The sequence below is a fragment of the Hippoglossus hippoglossus genome, chromosome 17, assembly GCF_009819705.1.
Source record: "Hippoglossus hippoglossus isolate fHipHip1 chromosome 17, fHipHip1.pri, whole genome shotgun sequence".
NCBI classification, from domain to species: Eukaryota; Metazoa; Chordata; class Actinopteri; order Pleuronectiformes; family Pleuronectidae; genus Hippoglossus; species Hippoglossus hippoglossus.
This window is the reverse complement of record NC_047167.1, coordinates 1538072-1563178: the sequence shown is the minus strand read 5'-3', so window position 1 is coordinate 1563178 and position 25107 is coordinate 1538072. Positions and strand designations below refer to the sequence as shown.

The 25107-nt window shown below is 40.9% G+C and overlaps 2 protein-coding genes across 3 annotated transcripts; one reads left to right on the top strand and one right to left on the bottom strand.

Moving 5' to 3' along the window:
- Positions 1-853: 853 nt before the first annotated feature.
- ttpa (tocopherol (alpha) transfer protein) lies at positions 854-12118 on the bottom strand. 2 transcript variants are annotated; one of them, XM_034612750.1, is made up of 5 exons: positions 11847-12117; positions 8803-8956; positions 2303-2496; positions 1816-1926; positions 854-1371 (listed from the first exon to the last, which is right to left on the bottom strand). In XM_034612750.1, the coding sequence occupies exons 1-5, from the start codon at positions 12024-12026 to the stop codon at positions 1144-1146; spliced, it is 867 nt and encodes a 288-aa protein (XP_034468641.1). In that variant the 5' UTR covers positions 12027-12117; the 3' UTR covers positions 854-1143. The 2 variants fall into 2 exon arrangements, 1 of the variants encoding a protein (XP_034468641.1); XR_004616663.1 differs by lacking the exon at positions 854-1371 and having other exon boundaries at positions 2194-2496; positions 11847-12118.
- A 4986-nt stretch (positions 12119-17104) lies between these two features.
- Positions 17105-23763, top strand: cryz (crystallin, zeta (quinone reductase)). Its single transcript, XM_034612745.1, has 8 exons — positions 17105-17304; positions 18427-18579; positions 18893-19056; positions 19840-19891; positions 20008-20157; positions 20443-20544; positions 22956-23051; positions 23457-23763. Exons 1-8 carry the CDS (start codon positions 17197-17199, stop codon positions 23616-23618), a joined length of 987 nt encoding a protein of 328 aa, XP_034468636.1. The 5' UTR covers positions 17105-17196; the 3' UTR covers positions 23619-23763.
- Positions 23764-25107: the final 1344 nt, after the last annotated feature.

The window sequence follows — 25107 nt, the reverse complement described above, 5'->3', positions numbered from 1 at the left end:
TGAAACGCTTTGTAGTTTCTTTCCCATCCACCACCGACAACAACTTAGCATAGGCTGAAAGTAGCAAGCGAACATTAACTGTGAGGGCTGCTAAAGTAACTTGGGTTCAATTGTTTGCTAGAACACTGCACAAATTTGATTTAGACACTGAAGCAAACACCAAAACATAGGAACTGTTAAGAATCGTAGCAATTTATGCTAAAAATCGATAGAGATATATCAGAGAGATATCAACCAACACATTTCTCTCCTTATGCGTCTTCTTCTCTGGATCATCAATTTTCAAAACCTCAATGTTCTGATCTCAACAAGCCTGGGCAAATACCTGAGTAGACACCAATTAGAGGCTGCATGCTTTGATTTTCATTTTTATGACGTCATCGCGTACACGTCTCACAAAAAGTATTTTACAGTATTTTTAAACTACAAAAATGCAAAACACTAAAGTATTTAGATACAAAATATGAATCCATTTTCATCAAACCTATCACATACAAATTAACAAAATACTATTTTGTATTTCAAATACTAAAAAATAAAATACCTGTATCATAAATACTGCCCATTATTGTGTACAATGAATCACCATACCTATCATCACCTACTCCTAATAAAAAGGCCACAATTTCATGTCATAAATGACTTAAACTTACTGTAAAAAAAAAGCTATGTTTTGAATTGTTAAATAGTACATCCACACAGTAACATCTAGCAACACTCATGTACGGCTGGAGATGCATTTATTTTTAACAACTACATTTGCGTGGGATGGCTGCCTCACACATCCTGTGTCTGTTTGGAGCATTGGCTACGCATGTGTTTAGAAATTATTGCTATGCATGTCCAACATAGAGTATGTACAATAACAGTGGGTGCAGTATGGTGGAACGTTTTGTTGACAAGATAACAGACCAATTCAGGGGCTTCATCCTTCAGAGGATTCAATCTATGACGATGTCAACCCCCTTTTCAGTTTGGCCCTTGTAGACTGCGAAAGTATGTAAACTCCATCTGATGGACTTCTTTCCAGCTCTCTAAACACAGCAAACAAATTACACAGTTTGTACTCGAGACTTAAGCACCTCAAAAATGTCTTCCAGTGGTCTTCCAACAACCATGGTCGAGAGGACATAACTCCAAATGTCATCCCTCTGAGAATTGTTCATTCAAGTCTTCTTGATTTATGTCGATATCAGCCGTTGGATGGGCGGCAATCTGCTGCAGGAGCTCCTCTGATTGAAGCAGATGATTGGTCCAGTCTCGGCACACCTCCTCTATTTCAGGCCCCTCCCCTCCATATTCTGGAGGTAGGACGGCCGGTGAGAAGAAGTCACTTAAACTGTCATGGAAATTGGCACCATGCATATGGATCTACAGAGAGAAGTAAGTTGGTTTTAAGCCATTTTCGATGTATTTGTATGCGAAATGGAGTCTAAGATCAGAGTCTGAGGCTATATCCCTACTACTACGTTTTTGTTTGAGAATGCATAATCTCTACGCCCAGCTCCACATTACTGCAGAGTTGTCGAGTCGAGGGGTTTGGAAACGCTGCTGGCCACAAAAACTGAACAGCTTGCTGATTGGTTCTTTTCGGTCACAGCATAGCCTTCGCTGATTCGTCAGGCTACAATAAAATGACCCTCTTCAGGAAGATAACAACCAAAGTATTAGTCTCGGGGGACTGGGGGGATTAAAACTGTTACTGAGCCAAAAGACTTGCATGGACCGAGATTGTTTTAGAGTGAAAACACAGTTTTCGTAGCGGTATGGATATAGCCTGAGAACAGAAACAGATATTAGAATTAAAGTGCAAACCCTTTGTTTGATCTTATCTGGCAGGAAGGGACGAATAAGGGCAAAGACCGTCCAAAAGAACATTGGCTCATTGACCAGATGAATTCCTCTGACTTTCAACGGAAACGATTCCTGATGACAAACAACCCCACCCCCACACACACATACAAACACAGATGTAAAAACAATGTTAAGCAATCTGACAACTTGATCACATCAGTCAATCAGTTAAATTGTAAAACAACATGGAATGGCGAATAATGGTTATTCAGATCAATCACACAAGACAATGAAAGACAATAACTCAAACTGCTGAGTATGATGATCTTAAGCAGACAAATGAAGTCAAGCAAATTGGCCAATCAATTTATCATCGAGATGTCCTGTGGTGCAACATACTATCAAAATGTTATTGTCTAAGAGCTGAAGTTCTTCCTTTTAGTCCTTTAATTGGTCGAAGACACATGTGAAGCACAGGCTTAAAGCAGGTGAGGAGTTAGAGGCCTACCGAAAGGACAGAGGATATCTTTTTGGCGATGGAAGGGTTAATCTGCATGGCATGGCCTAAACACCACCCCTGTAGGTCAAATATGACCTTTAGACCCCGCCTCTGCGTCTGTGTCTCCATGCAGATGATCTCTGATGTCATCAGGCTGACCTGGAACACCTGGAAGGCCGACCAGTCTTTGGGGTTCCACTGCCCTACAGACAGACAGAGAGACAGACAGACAGAGAGACAGAGAGGGAGACGGACAGACGGAACAAGGTTATTTGATCAAATGACTCTAGCTTATCATACTGTAGCTTTAAGCTGTTAGCTAAAGACAGTTTGGTTGAGTCTCACAACTGTCATTGCACACAACACCTAGAGAGGATTTGTGGGGTAAAACAATCATCTTGGTATGTTTGCATGTTGCTAATCAGCACTACACAGACTGCATCTGAGGATGGGGGTGATGCCATTAGTTAAATAGGTATTTACTCTACCTGAAATGTTGACCTCATGATGGTGTTAAATGGTAAATTGTCTTTATTTATACAGTACTTATCAAGTCTTGATGATGAGGCAAAGCACTTTACAGGACAGTTTTTGTCATTCACCTATTCCCATAACATTCATACAGTGCAAATATGTATGTGCAGCACTTTCTCTATCACACATCACTCACACACTGCCGGCACAGCCGTCAGGGGCAATTTAAGGTTCAGTGTCTTGCCCGGGATCGGACCGACGACCCTCTGGTTTGTGGACAACCTGCTCTACCTTTTAGCCACAGCTGCCCTTAATGCCCTTAGGTGTGAGGTCAGAAGACTAAATGTTTTATCGTTTCTCCTGGATGTCTATGAAATTCGTGTCAATCCATTCCATAGTTGCAAGGCATTTCACTCTAAACTGGAAAAGAGGACCTGCTGGTGGACTTGAGGAAGGAAATCAGAAAATCTGGCAACTGAGCTACAGCATGAGACTTCATTTAGAGGTTGATGAATGTAAGTCTCATTTATTAAATACAGAGTGCAGCTAAGAGACAGCTATTTAGGACAGAGCTGCAGAGACTGGGACTGTTAAATTGAAAACTGTAATGAATTGGGCAACAAAGCACATGAATCACACCCATAGATGCACAGCTTTGAACGTGATGGTGAATTTAAAATGTGGATGTGACTCACTTGAATCTGTCCACTGTAGTATGGAATTGCATTGGTGTGATAGTTAACATTGCATACAGTACACAAATGAACTAGAATTACCACAATGCTTTGTATGCCTCCGCCAACCTGTGCAGTTTCTGTGTACATATTTCGACATACTTTTTTCCAGATTCATACAAGGTCACTGCAACCTTTGACCATTGAAACATAATCACTTTATCTTTGAGTCCAAGTGACAACTGATCAAAAAAAAATGAGATGACACATTAAAGAGGCCAAAAACATGTTTTTTGAGGATACCGTGACCTTGACCTTTGACCACAATCTAATCACTTAATCAGTGAGTCCAAGTGAATTGTACCACACTGATTCTTGAGACATGGGACATTAGGTTTTAAAGTTGTGTCCCCACTTTTTTTTTTTAACTGTCAGACATTCAATAAAATGTACTAAAATCAGGCAATATTAGGGGCAGCAGTCACTCTGAAGGAAGTTTAAATCTTAATGTAAATATTTCCTGTGTCACAACCATGATATGTCTTCCAGTTTCTGAGGACATTGTTTAGAAGTAGGTTCTGTTAGTATCTAGCATCAAGCTGAAAGGAAATGGCTGCTACATGAACTCCATTTGTTTTGTGGGGCTTACACACACATAACGTTGAAGGCACATTGACACATGTAACCTGTCTCCTGACATGAGAATGTATTTTTAAAAATATTCTGATAGCTGTTTAAGGTAAAGTTAAAATTCTATTTTACAGGCCAAAAGAGCACAGACTGAAATCTTTATAATGTAAAAATATACACATATTGAAAGTAATTTTCTTCTGTCAGCCTTGGTGTTGACACAAAATAAGTGATGGCAAGACAAAAAGCACATTTTGTTAAAAAAGAAAAAAGTTGGGAGGTTGCATCAGAGCATAGCTCAGTAGCCTTGTACAAAGTTTAATCTGTCTGAGCATGAGGTTTTATTTTTTTCAATATTGGATCCTGTTTTGTCAAGAATCAGTGACCAGATGTAATGAAATTCCCTCCGGGCAGTCTTGATATATCACATTCACCGGGACGTGAGGTTCATCTTTGAGTCCAAGTGAAAGTTTGTGCCAAATTTGACGACATTCCCTTAAACTGACCTCAAAATATCATGTTCAAGAAAAACACAAACATGCCTTGACCTTTGGCTACCAAATTGAAATCCAAGTTCAAGTGAATGTTTGTGCCAAATGTAAAATAATTCCCTCAAGGCATTGCGCAGATATCACATTCAAAAGGCAAAACTCCTTGAGTCTAAGTAAAGGCTTGTGCCACATGTAATGATATTCCCTTCTGGGCATTGCTGAGATATTTTGTTCAAAACAACACAAGGCCATGTGACCTTGATCGTGGACTATGATTGCAACAAGACTGCTAGATATACAACATGCCTTCTCACATATTCTACCATTTATGACAATTACTCTTACATTACAATTGTCATTGCTGCTCCCTTCATCTCTATCAGACATTTTCTTATGTGTAAGGCAAGGCAGGTTTATTGGTATTGCACATTTCAACAACAAGGCAATTCAAAGGGCTTTTACATAAAATATAAAATGTTCTTAAGGTGGTTATAAGATGACTCTGAAATCGTATTAACGTGGCTGTTAAAGTTAAGGTCTGAGTCAATGACTACACCAAGATTTCTGGCTTGGTTTGTGGTTTTTAACTTCAAAGATTCAAGCTGACTTTGATTGGTGGGCCTGTGCCAGATAGTCCTACCTGGTTTTTCAGTCGGTCTAGTAATATGCTGTGGTCCACTGTGATGAATGCAGCCCTGAGATCCAGTAATACTGAGACTGAGACTATGCCAATATCTGTGTTTATGCGGTTGTCATTTAAGACCTTGACAAGAGCAGTCTCAGTGCTGTGGCGTGATCGAAGACCTGACAGGAAGACATCTAGTTATGTGCCAAAAAGACGTAACTGACACAGGAGGGTTTGTTAGCCTGTCAACGGTAGCAAACAAGGCATGAGCATTATCATTTTTTTTGGTGATGATGTCAGAGAAGAAAGCCTACTGTGCGTTTCTAAGTTTCTGATGATAAATGTGAAGTTTCTCTTCATAATGAACATGGAGGCCACCAATGTTTTTCTCTTCTGAGCAACGTGGCAATTCTCCATCGAGATCTTTTCTTACCAGAAACAACCTTCACCTTTTTATAACATTTTTTATTTTAGAAGTGATCTACAAGACACAGTGTCATTGTCACAGAGTAGGGACACAATATTAATCTGAGTCATCCGCAAACGTAATGACATGTCTGCCTTCATTCTGGCTCTGACATTTGTAAGTGTATAATTCCTCAAATAGGAGACCTGTGAAGGTCTTGTGGTTTTTCTCTGCACGTTACTGCAGATGTGTAGAGTTTTAAAGGGAACTGCCTTTGTGTTTGTCAATACATGCACCATAAGACATGAGTACATGGAAATAGTTATTTTTACTCCTTTAGTTTACACCATTTGGTTTTATGGTTTTGTTGCTTCCACCAATCCCTCCCCTGTGGCATACAAATGCTAAACTACACCATTTAAAAACAGCTGAATACATCTTTTAGGTAATACCTTATTTTTAGATAACTTGTAATTAAATGATACATTCAACCAAATTGAATGGTTCATTATTGTAACCTGCACAGCAAGCAAATCAAATTTGATTGACTGATTGATTTCTGGGCTACATTTTTTCAGCAATGATGTTTGTTCTCGTGTTTGACAGATATGGGCTTTTCAATGGCTGATGGCCATATTCAAAGGGCAGGGCGGCTGAAGGCCGATATAAAACACGAATATTATGTTTGTTTTCTTATTTGCAACTATTGAAATAATACAAATTAATAATAACAAAAAAGGGCAACAATTTAAATAAACTTAAATGGACATTTATTTAACACTAACCTATTATTTAGTTGAACACAGAAAAATAATTGACAATAAAAAAGGTATGTTGTTGCTGTTTGCTTAAGTAAATCTGTACTCTGCTTATTTATTTCAAATTAAAATGTCTGCAAGTCAAGCTCACTATGTGCCCTGAATTTACACCTGGAGCAAAGTGGCATCAAGTGCAACACAAGTGTCTTTACTATATTTTCAGATCAGTTGTTATTTTCGTGTCCAGTGCCCACATTTATGAATTGCAATTGCGCCCATCTGAGCACCCATGGATGTGTTGGTCTTAAAGGGGACATATCATGCAAATTCCACTTTGTTAGTGCTTCTACAGGTTAATGTGGGTATCTGGCATGTCTACCAACCCAAAAACTCTGGGGAAAAAACACTCGCGTGTTCTGTTATGGTTCCTCTAAGTCAGAAACGTCATGCTTGAGTGACTGGAATGAGCTTCCTGTGTATTGTGTCGTAACAAGGAACTGGAAGTCTCCCTACATGGCCTTGGCCCACCCCCCACCTCATCCCCCCCACCCCCCCACACTCGTTACACCGGTTTACACCGGACGGAGGCAGCGCAGCGCCGTTCCCAAGCCCGCAGCAGTTGCTCAGGCGCGACCGCTCGCTCTCCCATGCGTGAGCTGGAATTTGTGTCAACGCCACACAGCCAGCAGTGTGGAAGACTTCCGCAGTGTTCAGCACTACTGTAACACTGGCACAAACACACAGAGCCCCCCCACTTGTTACGCCGGGTTTACACCGGACGCAGCAAGGCTGCGAGGCAGCGCAGCGCCGTTCTCCAGCGCGCAGCCGCCTGGCTGTTCACACGGGACGTGCATTTCTCCGCGCTGGTCAGCCCCATAGACTGTATATATAAGGTCAGCCCGCGATTCTGCTTTCTCCGCTTGTTGTTGTACCCGTTGAATGTCGGGGTTCGGGGGTAAATGATGGTCTTCATAGCCCCCCCACCCACCCCTCTCTTTCTCTCTCTGTCTGTCTGCTTGTGTGCTTGTAGTGGATGGGCAGAGGGGGACATTTAATTATGTGATTGGGAAAATTAAAACTCCAGGACAACAGAAGGGGAATACAAAGTATGGGATGCATATTTGATAATTTATATCATATAAAATATGTCATTTATATCGTTTAAAATCATGGGGGGAGGGGGGAGCTGGCTCACTAGCATTTAAAGGAACAGGCACTCAAAACAGGTCACTCTGTGGAGGGCTGTTTTATACAGGGTAAAAAGGGTGCTGTTTTAAATGATCCTTGTGGTATTTTGACCAAAGTATGTTACAGACATTTCATTAAGACCCCAAGGAACCATATCAACTTGTGGTAAAATGGGCATGCTATGTCCCCTTTAAGGTAAGGTGTGGTCAGGAGCATTGTTGGTGCAGTGCTATCTTGAAGCAGCAGAAAGCGTTGACGCAACAAACACCTGGTCTTAGTTCAGTGCTGCATGTATCCCAGAAGTATGATTCATCATATCGCATGTACTCTGCTTTTATAAATTTATTGTTATTATGTTACACCCAAAACAAGTGATTCACAAAGGCAGTAAACTCAACCTCTTTGAACCATGCTCTAGCACAGACACTTTTTACTGACGTTTAACTAACAAGATTTGAACTCAACCTAAACAAACTTACACCATCTTCTTCAAACATGTGCTTATTGCACCTTTTTGTTTTATCTTCCCTTATGAGTGCAGTCATTGACCAATGTTGATTATCTCCAAATATACCATATATTTTGCCCAGGTAGATCAGTTCATCTCTGGATACTGGATTTCCTACCTGAGCACCAGAGCTGGACAGGAAACAATGCAGCTGGTAACTGATCCAGCACAGTTTGATCTTACTGGACTCAGCCTCAAATGTAAACATGTTCACTCATTTTAAGTATAAGTTATTACTTGAGGGCGGCTGTGGCTAAGGGGTGGAGCGGTTGTCCTCCAACCAGAAGGTCGGCAGTTCGATCCCAGTCTTCCCCATCATAGAACAACAAAGTGCTGCTAATAGATGCACTGTATGAGTGTGTGTTTGAATGGGTGAATGGCAAACTGTACTGTAAAGTGCTTTGAGTGGTCATCAAGACTAGAAAAGTGCTTTATAAATACAAACCTTTTACCATTTATTTGTGTAAATAAATCCTCCAACTGCTGTTGCTTCAAATCAAAAGAATTTAACAGGAAAAACACGGGGATTCTTTTATTGTGAAGCAGCCACAATAAACATAATGTGTTTGTCATATTGCAGTTGTAGTTATTATTGAAAACCAGGACAGAAATTTTACAGATTAAAAATGTAAGTGATTCTGTCATTTCTGTCTCATGTTACAAAGATATTTAATGTGATGTATTAAGCTAAAAAACAAGATTAAAAAGACACATTTGCTGGATACAGTAATTGCATAACTGCTTTGTGTACTGACCGATCCTGTAGATGAGCACCCTGCTGCCTGCATGGTCCCGCTGTGGAAGAACGGCGTGGTATGTTGTGCTGAGGAGGCCAAGCACAGAGGAGGGAGACAGACAGCCGCTGATCTCAGGACTCTCCCTCCGCCACCGCTGATAGTTCAGTAACAGCTGCACACGACACATGCAATGTTCAGGGACATGAGGGAAATCACAGGAGTCTACTGTACCTACATGACCTATGACTGCAACTGAAGCAGTGCCTTAAAGAAGATATGTGCTGTGGGCTTCTGAGACAAACCCTCAGAGTAAATGTCCCTGCCACTGAGGATCACAGGGAAATAGAACTACCAGCTCAAAGGGATAGTTCACCCAAAAATGAAAATTAACTCACCACTATGCCAATGGAGGGTTGGGTGAAATGTTTGAGTCCTCAAAACACTCTCTGGGGTTTCAGGGTTAGATAGCGTTGCAGCCAAATCTAATACAATTGAAGTAAATGGTGACTTCTTCTTCAAACCAAAAACCAAGTGTCCATAAGCCCCGACATTCAAATTCTACTTGAAATAAGGTCATTTACACCATGTTTAGTTGACATTTAGGCTAAAAACACAAAGTAAATGACGCAGTTTCGAGTTGAATTTGAATGTCGGGACTTCCGGACACTTGTATGACACCACAGGAGCAGTATGGAGGCATTCTATGTTTTTTTCTGTTTCAAAAAGTGGTCACCAGTTACCTCAATTGTATTGGCCTTGGCTGCAACACTTTCTACCCCTGAAAATGCCAAAGTGTTTTGTGGACTTAAACACTTCACCCACCCCTCCATAGTGGTGGGTAGATAATGAGTGAATTTTCATTTTGGGGTGAACTATCCCTTCAAGATGTTCAGTCGGAATGAAGGCAAAGGGAAAGAGCTGTTTGTGTCACTGTGTGTGTTTACTACAGCCACAGAGCTTCGACCCACATGGCCGAGCTCCAGCTGCTTTCAAATGCAGAAGAGCGCCTCACCCTCTCTGCTGAGCTCCCAACTGAACACTCTGCATGGAGCACCGCTTTAACAAAACTGTTTACACACAACACTTTAGGAATATGTTCAGACTGTAAATACACCCCTGGATCACTGGTTATTTTTAGAGATTTATATTTGTTTTTCACAGACACACTCTGGTACACTTTTACCAGAGAAGAGTTGCTGCCTGACGTCAACTCAAGTACTGGACTGCGTGTCTGAGCTGTGCACTTTCACACAACTAAACACACCATTTGTTTTTAGATTAGCTGATAGAGGCAGTAAACAAAATAGTACACAACTTACAATAGAGTAATTGTGTGCATGTATGACTGTTGTGTGTTGGATGACTGGTGAGGGATGGGTTGGAATCCTCGCTCTGACTCATGAGATGTTAATATCGATATGCAGGTGCAAAATATCTATATCTACTTATGAAGTTAAATTTATATATCATTTGGACTTTAGCTAGTTTATGGCTATTTTACATTGGAATGATGCACATGTAGACATTGACAAGTCACAGTGTGTTTGACTAAAGTGGCACTAAGATAAGACTTTAAGCACTTTTTGTAAATTTGTGTATCTCTGTGTCTGTGAAACTGACCAAATTGAAGTGAATAAATACACAAATCCTGTACCTCACCTCTTTAAGGGCCTTAACTTGGGCCAAGCATCACTCACAAAATAGTCACGTGACACATATAGGTCAAAGACGATAAAACAGATATAATCGGTACATCAATAAGAGCAATCAAAAATTATTTCGACCAGTTACCAATAAATTAACCCTCCGCAGTTGCAACTAGAACCGTTTTGCAAACATTTTCAGTGAAAATGAATTTTTCTAAACTTTCAAATATACAAAGCAACCACTGAAAAACGAATGCATTGTAACTGTAAGGGCAGTCCACCTCAGTCAAATAATAGAGGAAACTGTTTGCCATCAGTTGCACCATCATTTAGTCATTTACAGAAGATAAGCAGCACCGTGGATTCTGAACTCACCAGAGCACCAAAGTTGTTCTCATTTAGGTTGTCAGTGACTTGAGGATTGATACTGATGCCAAGCAGGCTACAATACTGGTTGATAGTTCAGCGTTCAACACTGTAGACGTCATCAACAGGCTTGAGAGCTGGGTATGTCTGTGTGACACCCTCCCTCAGTGTTTCAGATCATATCAACGTGATGATTTCATGGTTGTACTTGATATGATGTACTGAGTCGCTCCTGTTCAGTCCTCACATGTGTCAGCACACAGACGGCACACGCCACATTTCACTGTTATAACTAAAACATCAGCACTTTAAATTCACTGCTCTACTGCCTGAAGGACATGAATCTCTGGATGTTACAAAACTTCCTGCAACTGAGTAAAGAAAAGACCACAGCCCTAAAGTCGGTGCAGCTGGTGCAAAGGCTCACAAGCAGCTTTGTGCATATATGGAGTCCCAGTCTCTTATCTCACCGCTGACCAAGTCGAGGACCTGGGAGATATTGTTGTTGCTGACCTAAACCTCTATCTAATAACATCACCAACTTAGCATTCTATCACCTTGGAAATATTTCTATCTCAGACATTTCTGTTTCATTTTCACATTGAGTTCTATTGAATTGAACTTTTAACCAGTTGTGTGCATGTATGAATGTGAGTGTGTGTTCCTGTAATGTCTCACACACACACACACACACACACACACACACACACACACATTACACTGAAATGTATCCCTAAAAACGAAAGTACAAGTGCTTGCATATTGTGAAATAAAAAACAAATATTTGAGATTTACAGTATTGGTGACATTGTGTGGTGTAAACTGTCCAGCCTGCAGAAGATGAGTTGTCATGTAGTTATTACATTAACATGTGAGCACATAACTGCTGCTCTGTGATTGATCAGCACACACACAGTGGAGTGTGGTCCGCTTCCCTGAACAGTGAACAACAGCCCAAACTTTCATCAAGTTACACTCAAGTTCTTGTTTAACATCTCAGACTCTCTACTGGTTCACAGTGTTCTCCTGAGGAAGATGCAGCTGTGGTACCTTCAGACAGCGCTCCACGTCGAAGTCTCTGGCCCGCAGGAACTTGAGGAGGAAGCCGCGGGAGAAGCTCCTGACGGCGGACAGCTCGCTGCTCTGCAGGGCTCTCTGCCTCAGGCCGCTCACATGCGGATCCAGCTGCTCCGAGTCGTCCGGGAGATCACTGAGCTGAGGCCCGTTCATGTCGCTACCTGGTCCGGTCACATTTCACTGCTGGGTAGTGACGGGCAGCTGCTGGAGGAGGAGGGGGGGCGGGGGCTGCAACTGGAGGGTGTGTGTGTGTGTGTGTGTGTGAGAGAGAGAGAGAGAGAGAGAGAGAGAGAGAGAGAGAGAGAGAGCGAGAGAGAGAGAGAGAGAGTCAGAGAGTTGTCTCTCAATCAAGTAGGTTACCATGGAAGTACTCACTCAAATACACTGAACTTAAGTACAAATGTGTGTCACCTGTTCTTCACTGGAGTATTGAGTATAACGCCGGGTTTACACAGGACGCGGAAGCGCCGCGCCGCGCCGCGCAGCGCCGTTCTCCAGCACGCAGCCGCCTGGCTGTTCACACGGGACGCGCATTTCTCCGCTGGTCAGCCCCATAGACTGTATATATAAGGTCAGCCCGCGATTCTGCTTTCTCCGCTTGTTGTTGTACCCATTGAATGTCGGGGTTCGGGGGTAAATGATGGTCTTCATATGATCAATTCTAAGACAAATGGGTGCAAAACAATATTTTATTTATTTTGTACAATGTTAGTACTTTGGTTCACTAACACTGCTCTCATGCTCTAAACATTTTCAGTGAAAAAGCTCCAATAAACCCACTGTTTACTTCCTGTTCTGCTCTTAACGACAGACAAACTTAGGTCTGGCTGCTGATGAAGCATTGGAACTGATGGGTTCCTTAACAGAGTGAGGTGTTTCATTATGGGAATGGCCTCAGTGTGACCAACTAGGGAAGCTCCAATGACACCACGTCTGTCCTTGACAGACAGGTCGACCATATTACCACTGTTGGCCAGACCCTCATTGATCATTCTAGGCCGGTTTCTTTCCGTGTCCATGCAAGGAGGGATGTGAGTTTCAGCTAACATGTATGTGAGGTTGAGCCAGCCACTGAAAATCTCTCATCATCAGAAGCCCCATGTGTACAACAGACGTCACTGATGCCATCAGGCCGAGCAGGCGCAGGCATAATCTGAACGACGCGGCTTTTCTCAGTCGAAAGAGGGAGAGACATTGTGTGAGACGCGCTAACCTCCCCTCCGTAGCGTGACACGACATGAGAGCGAGTTTATTTTGAGGCCCAGATATTATGTGCATTGTAGGGTTGCACTCGGCTCTTTGCCCAGGTCATGCTGAACCCGAGATCCCTGAGATGATGGATCACCGAAGCGGGATCCCTGACTGCCTGTTTGCCGGAGTGAGAGCATATCAGTTAGTGGTCTGTGTGAAAATGTCCTGATGCCTCTGTTCCTCAACGGAGAAGGAGCTGCCTCCACACACTTGCTGAACACCCACATTGTCACATGTTCTTTAAAACTTGGAAAAACTCTCAACACTAAATCCACTGTGTGAAAATTTATAATTGCCCCCCCAATCTAAGCAGTCTCGATCCGGGCCTGCAGAGGAGTGCACTATTTCATAATAGCAGGAGATGGCCATACACTGGTCTGGAACCAGCGACTCAGCCTTTTTATATGAGGTTTGGTGAATTTTGGGGAACAGAAGAGGCTGATGGAGCCTCCTAAATAAGGGAACAACTTTTGCTTACATTTTCATGTGTGTTACTGTGCATGCTATTTTTACTTTATACCAGATATGCTCCTTGAAATCTAGAGCTAAACATAGAGTTTTATAGTTAACTTGTGATTAATATCTGGTGAGTACAAATAACAGTATGTTTAAATCGTTAAAGTGAAATAGTTAAGTAGTACTTCACATATACCTTACAGTACTTGATGCAGCCGTATGTGCGCTGTAAGAGTAAAATCTAAAGCCTGGGTGGAGGAGCAGAAGCTGCTCTTTCATTTAAAATGAGCAGCAGTAGTTTAGTTGTAATGATAGTGATGAGGAAGAATGCAAACAGTCCAGGTGCCGTTACTCATCATGACTGTAGTGAGACAGTTCATGTAGCAGCTCACATCTGTTGTGACGTCTCTTCTGCAGATTAAAACACAGTGTTAGAAAATATTTCATACAATAGGTATCAATGTTATCTTACACATGCTAACTCATATTACTCCTCTACTGTGGTGTAATAAGCGGTGGTGGATCATGAGCGAGGTGGCAGCTGATGGTGGACCCTGAGGGCGGCAGTGGATCATGACGATGGATTGTGGATTATGGTGGCATCTGATCGTGTTGACAGCTGATGGTGGACTATTATTTACAACAAGACTGCTTGATACTCACATACTCTGCCATTACTGACAATAATTAATTTACTTCCCATTATGTTACAAACTGTTTATTCTAATCAATGCTGTAAATACTCTTATTTTTCTGATGTTCTCAGTTACACGTGGCATCTATTGCTACTCTGTCCGTCCTGGGAGAGGGATCCCTCACATGTGGTCAACACTGACAATTTTATATGTATATCATTAAAATATATGTTGTATTTGAGGCCAGACTTAGCTCAGTCATATTCACAACTTTTTTCATAGTAGAAATTTTAAAGGTTTCAGCTGTGTGGTTTATTTTATTTGAATTAAAACAACATAACTTTAACTTGCCTCATAAAGGCAATAATTTAAACTCACAATTATATGCATACAATTATGCATTGTACAAATAAATTGGTTTTATTGAAAGCAGAAAGCCAAGAGCTAAGAATTAGCCTCAGAGGAATGTCATGATGAGGAGAGAACATAAAGGTTCAAGCCCTTTGGCAGGGTGATGAGAAGCCATGAGTTGTACTCGCTGGTTATCTTATCAGAGACACTTCCTTCTGCTTGTTTGCAGTCTGATTATTTCTTTCTTTCCCTGGAGTTTCTTCCCTGTCTTTGCCATAATAGACGTGGGTTCATGTGTAAAGCCTCAGCTTAAGTGTAGGGAGATTCTGTGTCTTTTACCTGCACATCTTTGACAGTCCTCATTGTCTGTAGTGTCACAATACAAGGAGATAAGTGGAGACAGGGGGCAGTTACTGTATCCAGTTTGGCTTTGGCTTGATATATAAGATATACTCTTGGTAAAACTCCTATTTTGTTTTGTTTTTATCCACTCAAACCGAGTTACTGACGGTGCTGTACAATGGTGCAAGGTCATTGTTATTATTCTGTACACTGACTGTGCTGTATTATTGCTGAGTGGTAATAATCCATTCAGTCATTAATATTTGTACCAAATTATTTGATTAAAATGTCAAACATACCTATATTACAATATACTAGAACAAAAGACAACATGCAAGGTATAACGGCACATTTTTTAAATAACATAATATAAAATACATTAATTGTCATTTGGCTGAGAAAATTATTGAATAAAGAAAGAAATTTGTGAACAAGGATGAATACTGACTAAAATGAAAAGTGACTGACATGATCATTGAACGATAAATAACCCTAAATTAGAGCTGTAGGATATCCTTACTGTAAGTTAGGCAGAATAGATGAATTCACAAAGGTCTCGATCAAGTATATGGAATATTAATCAGTACTTACATGTTTGGATCGTTGATCAGGTATGATGATGAAGTATGCTTACTTTGGGTTTTAAAAGCTCCTTGCAGTCAGTGTAGGTCACACTCTTATAATCGGAGACCAAACTCAGCCATTTCAGGTCTTACTCTTATAAGGCTTGGATCCTAATCACCAAGATCTAGTATGTTTACATCAGTCAGTAGAAGATTATCCAATATCCCCACTACTTGTGTTATTATTGTGACTTGAGACAATCATGTCTTGTGTGGAAATTAATTTAAACTGTAATTTTTTCAGTGAAGATGTGAGTTGATAATATAACTGAATAATAATAATAATAGGAATCTGAATAAATAATTCATTTTTTTATAAACATAATAACAAGAAAGGCGATTGACTGTCACAACCAAGATTTGCCTCGACTCACAGGGGGCAGGGAGCACTCTTCTCTATCTCTATCTGTCCAGTAAACAAAAAGTTGATCAAGTCAACTTATGGTTCAGAATATTATAGTCAAATCGAAATACACATATAAATACAAAATGTTATAATCAGAACTAAATACACATTATCATCGGGTTAGTAGATAAATAAATAAATAATAATGAAATAAAAATCATTGAAATTATTTCAAAAATAATAATACAAAATATATAATGATCAGGCCTGTCCTACAGCATGTCTTTATATTCTATAATAAATAAAGTTGTTTTATATATTTATTTATCCCTGTATTAACATTTATAAATAAAGTTTATTAATTAATGTATTTATTTATTTATTTAGAAACCATTGAGTGTAAGAATGTCTGGGTCCATGTGTCTCTGCCACCGTACAGGTCCTCACATGTATGTTTACAAGACATCTCAATCCACTCAATATTTAGGTGTTTAAACTCATTTCTAAATATACTGTACATTCGTTTGTAGTATTTGCTATAGAGTATGAGGGGGAGAAAGAAGTAACGAAGTACAAATACTTTGCTACTGTACTTAAGTCAATTTTTCAGAGGACTGATTACTTTCACTCCCTAACTGGTTTCAATTCAGCACAACTAGACTGCATGTGTCCAGTAATTTTTCTTCTTCTCTGTACCAGTTCTGTGCAGGTTGTTAACAAAAGAGGAAAACTATCCTATTTTGTGTGCCTAGAACTTTTTTTCGTTTTGCCGAGTTATCATATGGGTCATCGTGTATCGTTGAAGTTAAAATTTCATTTTTACTTTTGTACTCAAGCACATTTCAGAGCCTGTACTTTCTTACTTTTACTTGAGTAAAGGAGTTGAATCAGCACTTCTACTTTTACCAGAGTATTTTTTTTACACTAGTATCTGTACTTCTACTTAAGTAAAGAATGTGAGTACTTTTGCCACCTCTGGAAAAAAGGTCATTTTGTAAAATCATATATTCAATAAATTGCCATATAGACGCAGTGAAAAGGAATAAATACATAATTGTGTGTTTTGGAAGCGAATGAATCCAAAATGAACACTCGACCAACCCACACATGAAGACGTGCAGAGCCTGGACCAGTGGTGGTGGTGGGGCTGGAAACCACTGGACAGAAGAAAGGGACAGCTTGATTTACTCCAGTCCAGACGGTGGCGCTAACGCACTTCTAACCGACATGTTAAGAACGCGGAAGGAGTGAGTGTTCACGGCTCCACTCACGAAGAGGACCAGAGTCTGTGTGTAAGGTCCCGCTTGTTGGTGTGAGACATGTCGGGCAGCAGAGTGATGAGAGCCATCCGAGTGAGTGAGTTTGGAGCTCCGTCAGTTCTCAGCCTGTGTTCCCAGGTGGCTGTCCCACAGCCTGGACTCAGACAGGTGAGACTCCCAGCTGGTCCCAGTTGATCCCAGTTGATCGCCAGGACCAGTCAGTACACGCTCCTGCAGTCACATCACGACACCAGTACAGTGAAGCTGCTGAAGGCCACGTCATAGTGTCAGTAGCACCTTTCAAACACCAGAGAGTGTCTCTTGTCTTTACAGTTGCATCACCTGACTTTACTGTTAAGTTTGGTCTCTATTTGCCTGGTGGGAATAATCTCAGCTAACAGGCAGCGGCACACAGGTTCAACTTCAGCCCTGCTCATGGGACTGGCTGCATGACCGGACTGACTCCTGAGGGGCCCCTCTGGACCCACAGCACAGGGGTCACTTTAGTTAGTTCCATAGGCGCTGTGAAACCAGTATGTGTGATGGAGCTGGAAGTCAACTTGCAGAAAATTAGAAATGCTTCTCATGTGAACTTCGGCTTCATGGTAGTTTTCACATTGTTCTTGGATAACAAACACTTTCCAGTCAGTACATTATTAAAGACAGAAGTTGTCACGTGTATTGATAATGACCGTTTTTTATTTGTTGTGTTGTTTGTAAGTTGCAGCCTCGCAGTTCTCCTATGACGGAACAACACAACCTTGTTAAGGTTTTACTGTGTGTTCATCACATGACAATCACAGCAGCTTGATAAAGAACAACAAAAATGTTTAATATAAAGAGTTTGAAACAGTTTAGATGTTAAAACCAGAGGAGGATGAGTCAACGTGGCTGATGGTGTCCTTTAGTGCCACACATTTCTAACCACGTATGTAGTATGAACCTTTGAACTGTTGATCCAGCCTTGTCTGTATGAATAAACGTCATAATGCCTTAATACAGTCAGTATTTTAGCCAATAAAATAGTAAATAAATAATAAGACAACACAGTGTGTTATGAATATGACAATAGTAAATAAAATGTATTCTAATTGAAAGGATAAGCTGTGCTGTTGCAGTTGAGATTGGACACCTCTAGGACTCTTATTCGGTCTGTTGTGCTTGGCCTTGGTTTTTGATGTCTTATATGACCATAAAACCTCAGCATGTTTATTTGTCTGTTTTGAAATAGAACATGTTGATTTCGAACTGACCGGCCTCTGGCTCTTCCATGATGTGTCTCTGCTGTAGGTGTTGATCCGTGTCCAGGCCTGTGGCGTGAACCCTGTGGAAACTTACATCCGTGCTGGGACTTACAGCAAGAAACCCACCCTGCCGTACACACCGGGCACCGATGCAGCTGGAGTGGTGGAAACAGCTGGTGAAGGAGTCGTTGCATTTAAGGTCTGAATGAAAAACACTGCACATTAAAACAGAATTATTGGTGGATACAGTTTAAATTTATGAGATATCATTTAGTAAAAAATACATGTCCATTTAAAGCATGTATGTCAGTACATATACAATTGCATATCATCCATTTGCTTGTTTTAAGCACTAGATACCAATACAAAAACATCTATTGGAAGCATTCACCCTGTTTGATTAACACCAATAAAAGCTGCTGTTATTACACATACCGTGTGTGTGGGTGTGGGTGTGGGTGTGGGTGTGTGTGTGTGTGTGTGTGTGTGTGTGTGTGTGTGTGCGTTGGCAGGCAGGAGATCGAGTCTTCACCACAGCCACCGAGTCTGGAGCTTATGCAGAGTTCACTGTAGCAGCTGACGACTGTGTCCACAAGCTGCCTGATGCTTTAGAGTTCACACAGGGAGCAGCCATAGGGATTCCTTACTTCACTGCCTACAGAGCTCTGATTCACAAGTAAGACCATGTCACTGTTCGAGGCTGCAGCTGCACCGTGGTGGTGAACGAACAGATGCATATGAGGCTTCACAGGCCAAGAGCCTTTTTTCCCTCTGAATAATGTATGCACAATTTACAATGTATAAGATTGTTCTGCAAATTGTTGTTCATAGGCTCACGAAAAACAATATGCTGTTAGTAAAAACTGCTCCTAAAATGCTCAGAATATAAAGAAAATAAAAGTCATCACAGGCTCACACACACACGGCCCAGTGTCATTGAAGTGTTGCTGCTGTATCTTCACATTATATCATTGTCAATCCCAGTGTCAAGCTAAACAGATGCTTAAATGATATGAGAGCAGTTTGATTGCACAGAACATTTTCTGTATTGACTTTAACTTCTTTCCTCCACTAACACCATCAGGACAATTAATCAATAAAGATTAAAGCAGTGTCCGTTACATTTGGTAGCCATAGATGTAATCATGGTACTATTAACAGCTGTAATGAACCTTGTAGTAATGGCAATAAAAAGTAGAGCTTCGGGAAAACAACAACCTAGAGAATAGTACTTTATCGTATTTAAATATTTGAACATCTTATTTTTAATCTATTTCCATTCCTCTTGAAAGTAATGGGAATGTTGCCTTGTCATGTGACTCTTGTGAGTGGGGAAGTCGGCATGAATTAAGAGAGAGAAGAGCACATTGATCTGTTCAGGTTTTTTATACAGGAAATACAGAGTGATGTTTATTGATATGACAGAATGTGTTTTATTCTGCTATGTGGTGTGTTACAGAGCCCATTCTAAGGCTGGAGAGACCGTCCTCATCCATGGAGCCAGTGGAGGGGTGAGAGTTTTTTTTAATTTTTCTATTTACTTAAAACAGTTAAAATTATTTCTACATCCTAATTCTCTCTCTTTGTGTGTGTGCGTGTGTGCGTGCATGTGTGGGCATGCGTGTAGGTGGGTGTGGCCGCGTGTCAGTTGTCCCGTGCTCTGGGTCTCAGGGTGTTGGGGACAGCAGGGACACCAGAGGGAATGAAGCTGGTCCTCAACAATGGAGCTCACATGGCCTTTAATCACAGAGAACAGGGCTACACAGATAAAATCATGGTAAACACACAAGTACACAAACACCAGGAAGAAAACTCCTTTTACACAATGAAGCATTTGAGTCCTCAATATCTTCAGCTCACAGCATCACATGTTTGTTTTTTTCACTTCACATTTCCCGACAGGTTCTTTTTAAGTGATGTTTGGATTGAATACCTCTGGCAGTGATCATGCCATGTGTCAGGATCCTGTAGAATGATGACTCTGATTGGTCAGTTGTTGTGATGGTGAATCAACCTGGTGAGAAGTGAATCAGCTTCATAACACTGAACCCCCTTGTTCCAGGAAGCCACAGACGGCAGAGGCGTAGATGTGATAGTGGAGATGCTGTCAAATGTCAACCTGAGCAAAGACCTCCAGATGTTGGCCTACGGAGGACGTGTCACGGTCAGTAGCTGTACAATCTGTAGTTCTACCACAGCCAACATCTGGTTCAGTTCCTTCTCAACTTAATAAAAGGTACCACCAGACATCACACAGGGGTTTAGGGTCCAAAGATTTAACACACCTGTCTTCATCTATCAGCTCCACAAACTATATTTTCAGGAATATTCAGGAAGTAGTCGTCACACAAATGCTCTGCAGTTACTTTTTCTCAAATGTCACATAACGTGAATGAGGAGGCAGTGGTTTAGGTAAAATATTGCAATAATGAAGTGATCATGGTGGGAATTCATCACCATCTTCAGTTATAACAACATAAACTGTATTTAAACCACATTTTCTGAACATACTTAAAATGTACAAGCAGAAATTTGAGGTGAAAGGGACAAGTCCTTAATTATTAGCTCTACCTCTCAGACTCATCTCTCACAGACATGACAAACCTATTTTTTGTTTTAGCACGACTTTCCAAGGATGTCATTATCTCCATCTCCATGTTAGTGCAGTGTAAGTCTGTTTTTTGATGGACCAGGTCCTAAAAGTAGTGGACAAAGTAAGATGTCTGGGTCACATCATTAGGGAGGATTTCTGTGAAGATGACGAAGAGGGTTAGGGTTAGGGTTAGACGAAGTGCAGCGTCACTGCTGTAAACCGTATGTACAGTAACATGTTGGCTCGCATGTTGCCTGTGTACAGATGATGTTAGGATAACACTTTTTGGAGCCTACTGTGTTCTCCATTTACACGGCACACTTGAGGTGCAGCTGTAGTCCTGCAACAGTAATAAAGCATCAGGTGGCAAACAGTGATGCATTCAGAATTTTGCTGAAATTTCCAATATGGACAAGTGCAAGCCACATGCTTTATGTCTAAATTTATGCATCAATTAACTGATTTTAAAAAGTTGATTATAAGGGCCTTAACTGAGACTACACTACTTATCTTGTTTTATGAAACGCTGGAACAAATGTCTTTGTTTAATCTCTGTGGATTTGTAAAGCGTGATGATTGTATTTCTATATTTTTGTTCAGTATTTTTAAATTTTTTTAATACTGATATGGACCGACGTCTGAAGTATAGCTAAACCAATAAATCCACATGTGAATCATAGACGAGATGCTCTTTATAAGTGCTGAACTTGCTGGGGTACATTGTAATCAGTAACTGCTAATGGATAATTCATTATTTGTGAATAGTGCCAATAGACTTGCAGTTAACTCACTGATCCCATGGCACCAGTATACTTCCTGTTTAAATCACCCAGACTTTGAAAAACCCTGGTTGACATCAATGTTGACTTGTCTGTCACTTATCAAGATGAATGAAAAGTGACCAAGAGAACAACAAGTTCACCACTAATGCTCAAATACACATCAGCATCACTATCATAGACAGTATATACAAGTGTATGTAGACTGCAGGTACAGAAACTGAAGCCAAAAAGAAGTCCGTTCTATAGAAGTCTATGAGAAAACAACTCTACTAAACATTTTCCAAAGGAGCTTATGGTCTCAATCTCTAGATTCAAGTCTTCTTCAACACAGCATGATGCTCATTTTATAAATGATGGTCCCATTTAGAGTAAAATAGACAACAAAGCACAGTATGCATTGGGGCCTGCATACAGTAGGATTGATAGGTAATTCCATCCAATGGGTGCTAGGTGACAGTTGTAGGTGGGTGTGCAGTGTCTCAAGCTCTTAATCAGGCTCCACCCCACTCTTCCAATTATGCTTACTTTTAAGCTGTGTCTCAATTCGGGAGCTGCATTCTTCTGAAGCTGCATTTGAAGGCCGATTACTAGATACTAGACTGTCCCGATTTGAAAGCTCCTCCAAATGCGGCTGACAAATGCTTCTTTCCAACTCCAAGCAGCAGATCCCATGATTCATTGTGCTTCTGTGACAAACGGAGGTAATGGGGGCAGCAAGCGAGGCGAAACCGCAGAAGAATTTAATTTTAAATGTTGGTACTCAACCGAACACCTAATGGTACAAATGTTTAAAAAAACAAAACATCTTTTCAACATTTAAATGAACCAAAGAACTTTTTTCAGTTCAGCAGCTCTGTTGCTAGGCGACAGCTGTAAGGGCAGGAAAAGCTGGGGATGCAATATGAAGACCAGACCGTCTCATGTCAGATTAGCCAACACGGCTAATGAAGGATGTAGACTGCTGATGTCCGCTGCGTAGATCGGGTCCCCCGAAGGTTGCGGCCCCTGAATTGAGACACAGCTTTAGTCATAGGTTTGGTTTTAGTTCCCAAAACCAAACCTATTCTTGACTCCATGTAACACACAATGTCTTTTTCTGTTTATTTAGCCAGCTAATGACCTGATGTTTGGTAGTAGCATCACAGTAGTATCACAGCAGTAGTAACACTCCTTCATCTCTCTCACCTTTGCTCTCCTCAGGTTATTGGCTCCAGGGGCCCCATAGAGATCAACCCCAGAGACACCATGGCTAAAGAGAGCAGCATCATGGGAGTGGCTCTTTTCTTTGCTACACCGGTACGAAAATCACACTTGATGGTTTGATTTGGTCAGATTTTTTTCAGTTTCTGTTTTTTTTTTTTTAAGGCTTCACACACTGTATGTGTCTGAGATTAATGGCAGATGTTCTATCCATGAGACAACTCAATTAAGTGAAAGGCTGTTTACAGTTTGGATGGGTTACATTTACCTTCTTACCCCCAGCAAATCAGAAAATTCTGTTGTCCCCTCACATGAGTCTTGGCTGAAGCTAAAATCTGCAGAATTTGACCACAATCACATTATAACATAACCACAAATAATGGACAGCAAACAGCTTTTGACATGGAGGCAAGAAAAGCTGATCCTGCTACAATGCTTTGTTTGAAAAAAATATTTTCTATATATCTCTTCCCTCGCTCCTCCTCCCTCTTCCGTTCTCAGGAGGAGATGAAAGAGTGCGCAGCGTATCTCTACGCAGGAATGGAAGCTGGTTGGCTGCGTCCAGTCGTCGGTTCCCAGTATCCACTCGACAAAGCTGCCCAGGCCCACCATGACATCATCGAGTCCCCCGGGGCAGCTGGGAAGATAGTCTTGACCATGTGATGCCATGATACCACAGGTCAAAGGTCATTACGTAGGGTTGGGGCTGTTGATAAAGTAGAGACTACAACAACAATTAAATATGAATAAAAAGAACTATCTGTATTTTTTCACAAATTTTAATAAATCATGCTCACAAGTGATGATGTGATAGTCACTGTTGTATTCCTTCCATGGTAACATTAGTGCACATTTGCTGCAGTGGGTTAAGCACAGGTACAAATGGTGAAAAGTGGTGCTTGTACTTATCAACATAGAGCATTATCATGTGGACCTGGATCCCTTTGGCTTTACAGAGTTTTATAGTGAGTTTCAGCTCATTATTCAGCTCGTCTGGTCGACAGCTTCACTGTCACCACCCTCATACATTTAATTTCACCAGGATCTCGCCAGTGCCAGTTGAGAACCGAACGTTACATAGTCCACACTCCGTATCAGTGTGGACTAATCTAATGAACCAATTTGCTGTTTGCCGACCGCAAAACCTCCAAAGGAACCAATGTTTTACCATGATTAACCGTAATCATTAAATAATACACGTTTTTCTACTGTACAGCTTCTAATTTGATCATCAGTCGCCAAAAGTCAGTCGCCTTTTCAAGCTGACTCATACAAGCCTGTGAGATGTGAAATGAGAGTAAGGAATTAGACAGCTGATATAAAATTGTAAGAATTACTGACACAAAGGTTAATACCCTCGTCCCATTAACAAGTCCACATATTGTCCACAGTTGCTCACTCAGTCATTTACAGGCCAACATCCCAAAGACACTTGAGAAGATGGGAGCTATGTATATGTACAATATCCTCACCTTACAAGCAAAGTTAATGAAAAACCTTTTCCCAATTAAATACCTAATAAAAATACTTACATTTTTGTGACAGTTCCATCAAAACTATTGATATTAAGGGGAAATAATTAGAATAAAAGAGCTAAATTCAAGGTTAATTTAGTGGAAGGTGAGTCAGAGCTGACATCTGTTCCTCTCAGGTGACAGTCGGCTCTACTGAGCATGCTCCATACACAGCCAGGTAACCTTAGCTACACACACTCGTATACACAGTAGCTGCTATACCACTGAAGCAACCAGTCAGTGATGAAGCAGTGAGTTTAAATCCCCTGACAACAGACATCCCACAGAGCTACAGTTAATTCATATGGATTAATATGTGAGTGGAGTGTACCATGTCCTCAGCAGGGGTGGTCGTTTGGGTTCTGATCAACAGGTAAGCAGTTTATAGTGGTTTTTAAATGGTATTGGACTCAGCCATTATTTGTGTATTTTAGGAGGATGTGTTTGAATGACTAAAATTAGGCAACTGATATAAAGAAAACCTATGACATTTAAAAAACAATCTGTCACAAGTTTAGTGATCCCTGGTGTATGTAGACATACTTAGAGAGAAGTTGTTCCTCAGCTACGGTTACCATGGAAACCATGGCTGTGTATGGGTGTGCACACTGCTGGGACTCAGAGCAACGTTTTTCATT

Bases quoted from the DNA above. Each gene is read 5' to 3' on its own strand.
- cryz (XM_034612745.1), top strand. From the start codon at position 17,197: ATGTCGGGCAGCAGAGTGATGAGAGCCATCCGAGTGAGTGAGTTTGGA. The intron at 19,057-19,839 runs GTAAGACCATGT...GGTGTGTTACAG, and splicing joins TACAGAGCTCTGATTCACAA to AGCCCATTCTAAGGCTGGAG. The intron at 20,158-20,442 runs GTAAACACACAA...CCCTTGTTCCAG, and splicing joins GCTACACAGATAAAATCATG to GAAGCCACAGACGGCAGAGG.
- ttpa (XM_034612750.1), bottom strand. From the start codon at position 12,026: ATGAACGGGCCTCAGCTCAGTGATCTCCCGGACGACTCGGAGCAGCTG. The intron at 8,957-11,846 runs GTACCACAGCTG...TGTCGTGTGCAG, and splicing joins ACGTGGAGCGCTGTCTGAAG to CTGTTACTGAACTATCAGCG. The intron at 1,372-1,815 runs GTTTGCACTTTA...TTCTCTCTGTAG, and splicing joins CAGATAAGATCAAACAAAGG to ATCCATATGCATGGTGCCAA.